This window comes from Agrilus planipennis, unplaced genomic scaffold, assembly GCF_000699045.2.
Source record: "Agrilus planipennis isolate EAB-ADULT unplaced genomic scaffold, Apla_2.0 scaffold35, whole genome shotgun sequence".
NCBI lineage: Eukaryota > Metazoa > Arthropoda > Insecta > Coleoptera > Buprestidae > Agrilus > Agrilus planipennis.
In genome coordinates, this window is record NW_020438957.1 from 158,365 (window position 1) to 172,627 (window position 14,263).

Here is a 14,263-nt window from a genome sequence, read left to right on the forward strand (position 1 = left end):
TGTGGAAGTTGAAAATATTCAATATGATCATCCATCAATAAGTTGAAGTAGATTCTATTAAATATTTTAAAGGTTTTGTTATAGTTAGGAAAGTCGAGAACAAGAATTTACTTGCACAAAATAAAAACTATTGCATTTTTTTGTTAAGACAATTTACTTCGTTTGCGCTAGACCAGAAACAGTTGAAAACCGCCAGTCAGGCACGTTGTTACATTTGAATTAAGTACTCTTGTAACTTCTCAACAGTGCAACGTGAATTGTTTGTTCATTTTCTCACGCTCAGGGAGAGTTATTAAGGGTAAGCCACCATAAATCACGTCGTATTTGTCGTTTCCGAACTTTTTCCGTCTACCCAGTTTTCTCTTGTTAATTAAGTTGTAAACTGAATTGACTCCTTCATAATGTATCTAAGTATCCATTCAAAGCCAGTGTAGTAATAATATTTAAAATGCTTTGTAACAATAAATTGATTGCCAAATGGCAATCACAGTATATGTTTATTTTTTACCTTTTGTTTCATTTTAATTTTTTGACAGTTACAATGTTAACCTAAAAAATAAAACTTGATTGCAATTTGCAAGATATTTTGGTTCTCATACACAATTAAATTTAAAACATATAATGATTAGTATAATTAAAACATTTTTCCTGGAATATGGATCAACGAGAGTGTGCTCAAACATTAAAACTACCGACTGTAAAATATTAACGAAAACATTCATAAAGCAAGGAAACTATCGGCAAAATCGATTCAAGCATAACAATGTAGGTGTTCAGAACAAATCAATCATTTATACGTATTTAGAAAAGAAGCAACAATTAAAAGTGGATGATGAACTAGTAGAAAAGTCCAGCATGGAAGCTTTAGATTTAGGCTTCGAAGATATTAGGGATGCATATAAGAGTAAGACGTTATGGGAATTGGCAAGGGGGTTACTGGTTTTCAAACTATGTGGTAACAATATCATTATGGATAATAACCAGAATATACTGAGAAATACAAGGCATATATTGGGAGATAGATTGTTCAAGTGGCTCATGAAGCTCACATTTTATGGTCATTTTGTAGCTGGGGAAGACGAGAACAGAATCCAACCGACCCTACAACAGCTTCGCTCTTTTGGAGTTAATCCAATTTTAGATTATTCAGTTGAAGAAGACATAAGCAAAGAGGAAGCTGAAAAACGGGAAGTAGCTGCTTCGGTACCGGAAGCCGGTGACAAAATTGACGTGGAAGGATCGCTGAAACAATACCACGTGAACAAAAAGTTCGCAGATCGAAGATACAAAGTGACCAGCGCGCACACATTCTTCTACATAAATGAGGCTAATTGCGAGAGAAACATGGTAAGCTTTATTAAATGTATCGAAGCTGTGGCTGGTTATCCCCACGGAAAAGGTTTCGCGGCTATCAAATTAACTGGTTTGGGAAGACCGCAGTTACTTTTGCAACTGTCAGAAGTCATAATGCGAACCAGGAAATTTATGACTCAACTCGTTGGAGAAGAAGGCAATGTCCTGCGACATCATCTCAAACCGGAGGATTTGAAAAAGAAACTTGAATGTTTCGGGTCCAAATTTAATGTCGACGACTTTTTAAAAAAGGTCACCGCTGACAAAGAAGGAATTCTACATCTGTTTCCGTGGTCCGGCATCATCAACGACGAACTGCAGTTGGACCACACATTCCTTATACCCTGTTTGAAAACTGGAGAAATGGTACCCCTAATTACCCAACTATCCGAACACGAACAGAAAACATTCAAGAACATGATCCGCAGAATGAAAACCATCGCTAAAATTGCAGACGAATTGAATGTATACGTAGCTATCGATGCAGAACAAACGTACTTCCAACCGGCAATATCTCGAATAGCCATCGAACTCATGAGATTGTATAATAAAGATGAAGCGGTGATTTGGACCACCTATCAAGCTTATTTAAAAGACGGTTACAATGAACTGTGTTCTGATTTGGAACAGGCCAAAAGACAAAACTTCTGTTTCGGGGCTAAACTGGTACGAGGAGCCTACCTGGAACAAGAAAGGGCACGTGCCCGAGAAATAGGTTACTCAGACCCAACAAACTCCTCATACGAAGCTACAACAGAAATGTACCACCGAATGATAGACAAATGTTTAAAAAGAATCAAAGAGCACAAGGAATTGAATGAAATGCACAAAATATCAATTATGGTTGCCACTCATAGCGAAGACTCCATTAGATATTCCTTAGACAGAATGAAAGCGTTGGAGTTAAAACCGGAAGATAAAGTAGTAAGCATTGGTCAGTTGTTGGGAATGTGCGATCATGTGTCTTTCCCTCTAGCTCAAGCAGGCTACAGGGTGTTTAAATATGTTCCGTACGGTCCTGTAACCGAAGTGATGCCTTATCTGGCGAGACGGGTCGCAGAAAATAAGGCTGTATTGTTGAAAGTTGAAAAAGAAAAGGCGCTTCTAATGAAAGAAATCATGAGACGTGTTGGATGTGGTGAAGTCTTCTACAAACCGCGAGGAAATTACTGTCCAGTTTAATGGTTATGTCGATTGTGAGAAATTTGATGAAAAATTAAATGTAGCTGTCTGATCAAAATTATTAATATACAATAGTATTTTTAAAAGCGAATTGCTGGTATTAAAAAGTCCCCATACAATAAATATAATGTAATGCAATGTTTTTTTTTTAAATGTAATATTTTAATATTTTTTGTTTTACTATTATGTTTTTCTTGTATTTTTTTATAGTATGTACATATTTTTTCCGTATATGAAAATAGATTCTCTTCCTATAAGGAAATCCAGATACTAACCTTTAAGTTTCGTTTTTATTATTTAGTTAAACAAACTTAATAGGAGGAGTTCTTTTTAGTACTAAGAATGTAATACGACAGCTGAAGCCAAATCTTTCTTTGTACTTTTTTCATTTGGGGCTAACAATAGACAAGTGGATGTAACAGATTCTACTTTTTTATTGCTTTCTTTAAGCGAGGTCACTGACTCTAAATCAACAAGCGATTCTATTTGAAAGCGATTGGATGCAAATGATTCTATTTCTAATCAAATTATTTATAAGTAGAAACGATAATTAAATTTAAAATATTTGTAACATACGTCTTTTAACTTATAAACTATAAAATATCAAGAATACTGTCATGATCGTTTAGAAAGTTGTAGAAATAACAACTTGTAGTGATTAGAGCCATGATACACGTAGTAAGAAAACTACCTAGTAGAATTTGCCGGTAACTTCAAAGAACAGGCACATTCATCGAGTGTACAATTTAAATTCTAATTCAACTACTTAGTGTACTAAAAAACAATTAATCTTTTCGGTTTTATCGCTTTTTTATTCTTGCAGTAAAATGAAATTAAAAGCAATTATTGATTAAAGAAACTGGGGTAATTGAGAACCTCTATCAAAAGAAAAACATGTTTGAAATATAGACAAACTATTTTTTTTTTCGATATTTTTTACGTTTTTTTAAGAATATTATACTATTTTTTTCACTAAAACGACAATTACTGCGTTGGAGGAAAGGTCAATTTATGCACATATGGAAGGGTAAGTTCAAGAGTTTTTTTTTATGACAATTATTGTGTCGGTAAATATAATTATTAAAAAAACGTAAGTCTCAAATTAAATAAGCAAAACCAAAATTATGATCGAGAATATATCAGCCAGACCAAGACCAAGACTAGAAGTATTTGAGCAAGATGAAGACCAAGACCGAATAAACAAGACTTAAACGAGAATATATATATATACAATTTCGAAAATGGACTGACTTACTTGGCGTTTTTAGGAAAAACCCTTCTATCTACAACGTGGTACTCTTCACTTGGTTCCCGAGGCATCAGTGGGATTCTATCAGTTCTGTTATGAGTTGGGGATGTGTGGGAACCATATCCATCAGGATTTAACTTAAAATAATAAAATATTGCTTATTAGTCACGTATGTACTAAAATAGCAGTACGTGACATTAAAAAAGTCGGGGTTACTTACCTTAACTACAGTCCCTACAGTCTGCTGATGTTGTTCTAGATTAAGTGGCGGAGGGGTTGGTATAGGTTTGCTTAGCGGTTCCATGGCGATTTGTTCCCCTAAAAGACGCTCTTTCATCTCATGAATGTAAGGACACCGTTGCATATTGTTAATTTTGTACTGTAACAATTGAGAGCCTCGATAAATAAATAATAACAGCTACATAGATTAAATAAATAGAATATCTTTTTTTATATCTGAGTAATACTCTTTACATCTTAAAAAGTTGTAGGCACTCAATAATAATCTAATATTTAATTTAGAAAATTGTTTTTAACATCTACATATACATGTGAGTTCATAATTGCAAAGTGTGCACACAGGTAATTCATTAGTGAGCGTAATCACCCTGAAAATAAGGGCTCGATTAGAGTATCGTATAAATTAGCTGGTTAATTAATGAAAAGCATTCGCTTGTAATCAGATTATAGTACATAATGTACCGCGCTTAATACAACTGTTGTATATAACAGCTACATTAGGAGACATTTCCTTTTACTAATATAGTATTGAGGTAATAAAATCGATATGGTGATGTTTTATTATGAGAATGTAATCGTAATTAAATAACTGGCTTATAATATTGTCCAATAATAATCGTTAGCAGTTTTCCCACAAGGATTTGGTTGTTAAAACATAGCAAGGAAGCAAGAAATAGATTAAAATGTTTTGAAAATTGTTATGTGTATTTGGTGGAGGTGCCGGACGCGTGATACAGTAGATCATTAATCATCATTAATTGTGCTAAACATACCGTAAAAAAACTAAACCTTCCCTTGTAGAAACGAATGAAAGCACTTTTCAAATCAGTTCCAACAAAAAAATTGAAAATATTGTACAATAATTTTAATCATTCGCCACGTAGTATTATTCGAAACGATTTTCAGTTTTCCTGTTGTAATATCCTTTGAAGATATTAAGTTATGAAGCTTCTGTATTAAAAAAATTATACATTTTCTATGAATACCGTAAAGGTACCTTGATACATACATAAAATACTTTCACAATCTTACTAAATGCATTCGTTGCAACAATTGACGATTTTGGGCGTTATACTCTGAAATTAAATGTCATATTTATCCTTAGATAATGCTAGATATTAATGTGCTCTTATTATTAAATAGTATTTTTATCAGATAAATTGTTGTCAAATAAATTTCAATAATTGCTGAATTAAACTCATTATATTAACACAGGACCTGCATCTACTCAAAGTGGGTAATTTCTCTTAAAATTTAAAACGATATTTGTGGACAATTGAGTAGTCTTTACTGCTATTTTTAGGAAGAGCGATTTGTCACTGGATATTGAACTATCTACTTAATAATAAGTAGGGATATATTATCTGTACGTCTAGATAGCTACACTGCTACAAGTATAGAAGAATAAGTAGAACACAAAACTTCAAGACATTTGAAGAAACCGAGAGACACAAGGAGACAGTATCAGTAATTGATTCGAGCAAAACCAGTTACAGATAGAACTAATGATATCTTTTACTGTTAGAAATGCCGAGAATAAATCGCGGATCGTGGACCGAAGAAATTGATGGATGCTCTACTTACGACTAACAGGAAACATGGTATTAGATCGAAATACGGATGGCAAATTAGCTGTTCAAGATACTAGTCGGAAACATCCAAATTGAATGAGTGTATTACTTCCGAAAGGCCTCCTTAGTTTCAATTTTCTGATAGTGGTGTTTATTAATATTTATTATTATCATCAGTGGAATTTATTTTCAAGGTTAATATCTTCGATTGTAAGTACCTGCAGGATGTACCAGGCGGAAACAGGAAGGTAGAGAGCCTTAACGGATATCCGAAATACCTTTTCAGATTAATTACACCTCACTATACTGCCCAATACTATTCCCACAAAGGTTCGTAAATATGTCTAAGTAAAGCATAAACTAGAAAACGAAAAGTAAATTCAAATTGTTGGAGATTATTTGAAAAATGATGACTTAGGAAACAATTCATCATTAAAATATAGTAAATGAAGTACATACTTTATTTCTGAGGTAAATGCTGATGTTCGGTCATGCTTATAATTCAATTATTGCTGTGTAATATAGTTAAACAATCACCGCAAATTTGTATTTCCCTTTGTGACCTTAAAAGCGGTCATTAAAAACCATGTAATAAACAACAAGAGAGTGGCAGACTACATACGCCAGACATTTTAATGTTTAAAAGCATTTATAATGTCTGTTCGTTGTTATATTTAACAGAACTATCGCATTTGAAATTAGTCTACTTTATTATTAAACAAAAATTAGCATAATCTATTTAAATGTATGCGGCAAAGAAACCAAAATATCAAATTAAAATGGTCATTGTATAATGCTGTCGATCTGTTTATTTAAATTTGGATTTTCAAATGAAATTTTAGATTGAATTCTATCGATTGGTTTAGTAATACAAAATAGCCACTTATATTCTGAAATAGTACCAACTGATGCAGGGGTCATCACATCATTAATAGATATCTCTTCTAACTGATATGTTTATATTATGCACTTTTTGTGAACAAACAAAGCAAGTAACTAAAACTAAATCTACCGATTTCATATTAAGGTCCACAAGCTTATCTTTAATGATGCAATATGCTAAGTAAAATACTAAAATTGGATAATAGTGTCATAAATAAAAGGCTCTTAACGGGTAAGTATAAAACACAAGTTGAGTTTGGTATTAAATTTTGATTATAACCCTAAATAAATCGATTAAATCACCAGATTACTAATTTACAGATTGTACATACGTTAACAAAATTAAAAAAATGAAACCTTTATCAGTCGCGTCTTCCTCTGCCGATAAGTTAGTTACAAATATTTGACGTAGAAATTTGAAGTTTAGTAGAATCGTTACATATATTGATCTATTTAAAAAAATCATGCAGAATGTTGAAAAGGGTTAGATTATAGTAGGTAGCTACCCGAAGATTCTTTTTTTGTATTTTTATTTGATTCAAGTGGATTAAACGAAGTTATATCTTTAAGTATCAGAAGAAATTTTTGAAAAACAAAGAAAAAACAGTCTCGCGTTGCTTTTTGGCACATTCAAAGTGGACAAAACACGTATCCGTTATTCATAAATTACCTGCAGTAATTAGTTTTTAGTTTATTAACAAGATATTTTACAGGAAATTCACGCAAAAATACGTATAATAAAGGAATAAATCGATAATGTTTATTGACGTATATAACAGATATTTGCAGAAAATACATACTTAGTAATAATTATCTATCTATTATATCAATTGACAATTTGGAATTGAAACTTCAACATCTGTTTCAGGAATTGTGAATGATTCAAAATAAGGATAATATAGGTACAAGTATTGCAACTCACTGTCAATACGATTGATTTATATGAACACGACATAATTGTAATAAATGCTTAGTTCACCAAAGTATGACCCAAAAGTCATAATCTCTTACAAGAGAATTCCTTACCTACCCCATCTTTCTGTTTGTTGCGTTTCACTAGCAGCGAAAGAAAAAAGTTGGAACAAGATCGATTAATGAGTCCACCGGTAAAACTAAACTAACTGGGAGCTTTCGTGCAACTCGGCAAAACACGCGGAAAATTAAACGAACAAAATGACAGTCGTTAAACAACAGCAACAACGTGCTCCAGTACTAATCGGTAGAAAGGTTGTGGTAAATAGCGAGCAGTCGATGTCAACTACATCGCAGTCAGGAGACATTTCCTTTTACTAATATAGTATTGAGGTAATAAAATCGATATGGTGATGTTTTATTATGAGAATGTAATCGTAATTAAATAACTGGCTTATAATATTGTCCAATAATAATCGTTAGCAGTTTTCCCACAAGGATTTGGTTGTTAAAACATAGCAAGGAAGCAAGAAATAGATTAAAATGTTTTGAAAATTGTTATGTGTATTTGGTGGAGGTGCCGGACGCGTGATACAGTAGATCATTAATCATCATTAATTGTGCTAAACATACCGTAAAAAAACTAAACCTTCCCTTGTAGAAACGAATGAAAGCACTTTTCAAATCAGTTCCAACAAAAAAATTGAAAATATTGTACAATAATTTTAATCATTCGCCACGTAGTATTATTCGAAACGATTTTCAGTTTTCCTGTTGTAATATCCTTTGAAGATATTAAGTTATGAAGCTTCTGTATTAAAAAAATTATACATTTTCTATGAATACCGTAAAGGTACCTTGATACATACATAAAATACTTTCACAATCTTACTAAATGCATTCGTTGCAACAATTGACGATTTTGGGCGTTATACTCTGAAATTAAATGTCATATTTATCCTTAGATAATGCTAGATATTAATGTGCTCTTATTATTAAATAGTATTTTTATCAGATAAGTTGTTGTCAAATAAATTTCAATAATTGCTGAATTAAACTCATTATATTAACACAGGACCTGCATCTACTCAAAGTGGGTAATTTCTCTTAAAATTTAAAACGATATTTGTGGACAATTGAGTAGTCTTTACTGCTATTTTTAGGAAGAGCGATTTGTCACNCAATGGGCAAGCGACATCTCGTCAACAATTCGTTGTATACATTTGTATATCATTAACACATAATGAGCAGGTACGCGTCGTCGATGTTGATGATGTTGATGATGATGATTTAGGCCGGAATCCGATAACGTGTGAAAGAAGCTTTCGACATCACATTTTTTTTTGTGGTTTAAAAGAGACACTTGCTTGCGTTTCCGTCACATAATAATCGCGACGAATGTTTTTTATTTCGAAAAAAAATGTTCCACGAGACGCTGGATGGCGCGCGAACTGGCGAACGAAAGTACGACGCTCGACGTCGGCACAATAGAGCTTTAAGCTCGTCGGTGTATGGTACAGGGAGAGGGATGCTGCAGGACGTCATGTGACTAGTTAAGAGGCTGCGATTGGGCTGGCAAGCTGGGCCCTGGATGTGACCCACTGACCTCGCCTTTCTATATCAATGATCCTCTATGAAAGTATAAACCGTAAGCGTTTTTCAAGTACTCGTTAATTACTCTCTGATACCGTAAATTTTATCCCCGCCTACTACTATATTTTTTATGTTGACAGTTGAAAGCGGGAACGGGCTAGCTTCAACCTTAAATTGAACTATAAACTCGATATGTAGGTACTTGATTGGGTTCAATGCGAAAAATTGGCTCGCAGTTGTTTTTAGTTTTGGAAAACTATTAAAATGGGTAACGAAACAAGGAAAGATCGAGGATTCTGGATAAAGGGGTTGCTTATTGATTTTGTTTTGTCGCACCCCTCTTCTTCGAGGGCGTTGCTGTATGATTTCGCCTCTAATGGTCTGAATTGTTGAGGGTTTAAACGAAGCGTGTTGAACCGCTTCGCGCACGCAAATTTCATTAAAAAAAGAAATGTGCAATGTACATTCATTAATTTCTACTCTAGAAAAAAGTAGGAGCAATAATAAAAATCCAGATATCTAATTACTTATGAATGAAAAATGGATAAACAATAGTTGCCATAAAATAATTCGAAGTGGTCTGTATTCTGTCGAAACTGCCAGACGCGGATCGCGATTTTGATCTTTTTGGATGTCATCAGCGCGTCGCAGGCAGCTCCGACAGAACACAGACAGACAGAGGATTACGTATGCTCCAACAAGGTCCACTTGTGTGGATATCTACTTGCTGAAAACGAATCCCGGGGTAGCCAACCTCAACGTGATAGGCACGTTTTTAAAAAAGTTGTCATAGTTCAAAAATTCCTCAAATTTAACAATTTGAATAACTAAATACATTACATGTTCCGTTAATAATGATCCAACAAATATCAAAAAGAAACCTTTATACAAAATTAGTTTTCATTCTTCCTCTTGTTTTTTAGTGGTAAGTGTGAGTAAGTGTTAGATGTTCCGACCCGCAAATGCATGATCCCACTTCGCGAATCCAACTTTAAAACATTCCTGGTACGTTTAGTAATATGGGCAGTGCCACGATAAACTTTTTCGATATTTTTTATTTTTGTCAAGAACCTTGCACTATTTTGTTCGCTAAAAGGTCAGTTTAAGCTTTAGAGGAAAGGTCAATTTATGCACATATGGAAGGGTAAGTTCAAGAGTTTTTTTTTATGACAATTATTGTGTCGGTAAATATAATTATTAAAAAAACGTAAGTCTCAAATTAAATAAGCAAAACCAAAATTATGATCGAGAATATATCAGCCAGACCAAGACCAAGACTAGAAGTATTTGAGCAAGATGAAGACCAAGACCGAATAAACAAGACTTAAACGAGAATATATATATATACAATTTCGAAAATGGACTGACTTACTTGGCGTTTTTAGGAAAAACCCTTCTATCTACAACGTGGTACTCTTCACTTGGTTCCCGAGGCATCAGTGGGATTCTATCAGTTCTGTTATGAGTTGGGGATGTGTGGGAACCATATCCATCAGGATTTAACTTAAAATAATAAAATATTGCTTATTAGTCACGTATGTACTAAAATAGCAGTACGTGACATTAAAAAAGTCGGGGTTACTTACCTTAACTACAGTCCCTACAGTCTGCTGATGTTGTTCTAGATTAAGTGGCGGAGGGGTTGGTATAGGTTTGCTTAGCGGTTCCATGGCGATTTGTTCCCCTAAAAGACGCTCTTTCATCTCATGAATGTAAGGACACCGTTGCATATTGTTAATTTTGTACTGTAACAATTGAGAGCCTCGATAAATAAATAATAACAGCTACATAGATTAAATAAATAGAATATCTTTTTTTATATCTGAGTAATACTCTTTACATCTTAAAAAGTTGTAGGCACTCAATAATAATCTAATATTTAATTTAGAAAATTGTTTTTAACATCTACATATACATGTGAGTTCATAATTGCAAAGTGTGCACACAGGTAATTCATTAGTGAGCGTAATCACCCTGAAAATAAGGGCTCGATTAGAGTATCGTATAAATTAGCTGGTTAATTAATGAAAAGCATTCGCTTGTAATCAGATTATAGTACATAATGTACCGCGCTTAATACAACTGTTGTATATAACAGCTACATTAGGAGACATTTCCTTTTACTAATATAGTATTGAGGTAATAAAATCGATATGGTGATGTTTTATTATGAGAATGTAATCGTAATTAAATAACTGGCTTATAATATTGTCCAATAATAATCGTTAGCAGTTTTCCCACAAGGATTTGGTTGTTAAAACATAGCAAGGAAGCAAGAAATAGATTAAAATGTTTTGAAAATTGTTATGTGTATTTGGTGGAGGTGCCGGACGCGTGATACAGTAGATCATTAATCATCATTAATTGTGCTAAACATACCGTAAAAAAACTAAACCTTCCCTTGTAGAAACGAATGAAAGCACTTTTCAAATCAGTTCCAACAAAAAAATTGAAAATATTGTACAATAATTTTAATCATTCGCCACGTAGTATTATTCGAAACGATTTTCAGTTTTCCTGTTGTAATATCCTTTGAAGATATTAAGTTATGAAGCTTCTGTATTAAAAAAATTATACATTTTCTATGAATACCGTAAAGGTACCTTGATACATACATAAAATACTTTCACAATCTTACTAAATGCATTCGTTGCAACAATTGACGATTTTGGGCGTTATACTCTGAAATTAAATGTCATATTTATCCTTAGATAATGCTAGATATTAATGTGCTCTTATTATTAAATAGTATTTTTATCAGATAAATTGTTGTCAAATAAATTTCAATAATTGCTGAATTAAACTCATTATATTAACACAGGACCTGCATCTACTCAAAGTGGGTAATTTCTCTTAAAATTTAAAACGATATTTGTGGACAATTGAGTAGTCTTTACTGCTATTTTTAGGAAGAGCGATTTGTCACTGGATATTGAACTATCTACTTAATAATAAGTAGGGATATATTATCTGTACGTCTAGATAGCTACACTGCTACAAGTATAGAAGAATAAGTAGAACACAAAACTTCAAGACATTTGAAGAAACCGAGAGACACAAGGAGACAGTATCAGTAATTGATTCGAGCAAAACCAGTTACAGATAGAACTAATGATATCTTTTACTGTTAGAAATGCCGAGAATAAATCGCGGATCGTGGACCGAAGAAATTGATGGATGCTCTACTTACGACTAACAGGAAACATGGTATTAGATCGAAATACGGATGGCAAATTAGCTGTTCAAGATACTAGTCGGAAACATCCAAATTGAATGAGAGCATTACTTCCAAAAGGCCTTCCTAGTTTCAATTTTCTGATAGTGGTGTTTATTAATATTTATTATTATCATCAGTGGAATTTATTTTCAAGGTTAATATCTTCGATTGTAAGTACCTGCAGGATGTACCAGGCGGAAACAGGAAGGTAGAGAGCCTTAACGGATATCCGAAATACCTTTTCAGATTAATTACACCTCACTATACTGCCCAATACTATTCCCACAAAGGTTCGTAAATATGTCTAAGTAAAGCATAAACTAGAAAACGAAAAGTAAATTCAAATTGTTGGAGATTATTTGAAAAATGATGACTTAGGAAACAATTCATCATTAAAATATAGTAATGAAGTACATACTTTATTTCTGAGCTAAATGCTGATGTTCGGTCATGCTTATAATTCAATTATTGCTGTGTAATATAGTTAAACAATCACCGCAAATTTGTATTTCCCTTTGTGACCTTAAAAGCGGTCATTAAAAACCATGTAATAAACAACAAGAGAGTGGCAGACTACATACGCCAGACATTTTAATGTTTAAAAGCATTTATAATGTCTGTTCGTTGTTATATTTAACAGAACTATCGCATTTGAAATTAGTCTACTTTATTATTAAACAAAAATTAGCATAATCTATTTAAATGTATGCGGCAAAGAAACCAAAATATCAAATTAAAATGGTCATTGTATAATGCTGTCGATCTGTTTATTTAAATTTGGATTTTCAAATGAAATTTTAGATTGAATTCTATCGATTGGTTTAGTAATACAAAATAGCCACTTATATTCTGAAATAGTACCAACTGATGCAGGGGTCATCACATCATTAATAGATATCTCTTCTAACTGATATGTTTATATTATGCACTTTTTGTGAACAAACAAAGCAAGTAACTAAAACTAAATCTACCGATTTCATATTAAGGTCCACAAGCTTATCTTTAATGATGCAATATGCTAAGTAAAATACTAAAATTGGATAATAGTGTCATAAATAAAAGGCTCTTAACGGGTAAGTATAAAACACAAGTTGAGTTTGGTATTAACTTTGATTATAACCCTAAATAAATCGATTAAATCACCAGATTACTAATTTACATATTGTACATACGTTAACAAAATTAAAAAAATGAAACCTTTATCAGTCGCGTCTTCCTCTGCCGATAAGTTAGCTACAAATATTTGACGTAGAAATTTGAAGTTTAGTAGAATCGTTACATATATTGATCTATTTAAAAAAATCATGCAGAATGTTGGAAAGGGTCAGATTATAGTAGGTAGTTACCCGAAGATTCGTTTTTTGTATTTTTATTTGATTCAAGTGGATTAAACGAAGTCATATCTATAAGTATCACAAGAAATTTTTGAAAAACAAATAAAAAACAGTCTCGCGTTGCTTTTGGGCACATTCGAAGTGGACAAAACACGTATCCATTATTTATAAATTGCCTGCAGTAATTGGTGTTTAGTTTATTAACAAGATATTTTACAGGAAATTCACGCAAAAATACGTATAATAAAAGAATAAATCGATAATGTTTATTGACGTATATAACAGATATTTGCAGAAAATACATACTTAGTAATAATTATCTATCTATTATATCAATTGACAATTTGGAATTGAAACTTCAACATCTGTTTCAGGAATTGTGAATGATTCAAAATAAGGATAATATAGGTACAAGTATTGCAACTCACTGTCAATACGATTGATTTATATGAACACGACATAATTGTAATAAATGCTTAGTTCACCAAAGTATGACCCAAAAGTCATAATCTCTTACAAGAGAATTCCTTACCTACCCCATCTTTCTGTTTGTTAACGTATATAACAGATATTTACAGAAAATACCTACTTAGTAATAATTATCCATTATATCAATTGACAATTTGGAATTGAAACTTCAACATCTGTTTCAGGAATTGTGAATGATTCAAAATAAGGATAATATAGGTATAGGTATTGCAACTCATTGTCAATACGATTGATTTATATG

At 32.6% G+C, this 14,263-nt stretch overlaps 2 protein-coding genes across 2 annotated transcripts in view; one reads left to right on the top strand and one right to left on the bottom strand.

Annotated features, from left to right (window-relative positions):
• Nucleotides 1-7,757, bottom strand: part of LOC108744808 — a 32,025-nt gene extending 24,268 nt beyond the window's left edge. Inside the window, exons 1-4 of the mRNA XM_025975025.1 lie at nt 7,740-7,757; nt 7,508-7,594; nt 4,005-4,163; nt 3,791-3,921 (exon numbers count right to left, since the gene is read on the bottom strand). Coding sequence (XP_025830810.1) covers nt 3,791-3,921; nt 4,005-4,163; nt 7,508-7,594; nt 7,740-7,757 — 395 coding nt within the window. The remainder of the gene's footprint in view (nt 1-3,790; nt 3,922-4,004; nt 4,164-7,507; nt 7,595-7,739) is intronic.
• On the top strand, nt 662-2,958 carry LOC112904606 (proline dehydrogenase 1, mitochondrial-like). Its single transcript, XM_025975042.1, has one exon. It carries the CDS (start codon nt 856-858, stop codon nt 2,533-2,535), a length of 1,680 nt encoding a protein of 559 aa, XP_025830827.1. The 5' UTR covers nt 662-855; the 3' UTR covers nt 2,536-2,958.
• Nucleotides 7,758-14,263: the final 6,506 nt, after the last annotated feature.

Bases quoted from the DNA above. Each gene is read 5' to 3' on its own strand.
- LOC112904606 (XM_025975042.1), top strand. From the start codon at position 856: ATGGAAGCTTTAGATTTAGGCTTCGAAGATATTAGGGATGCATATAAG.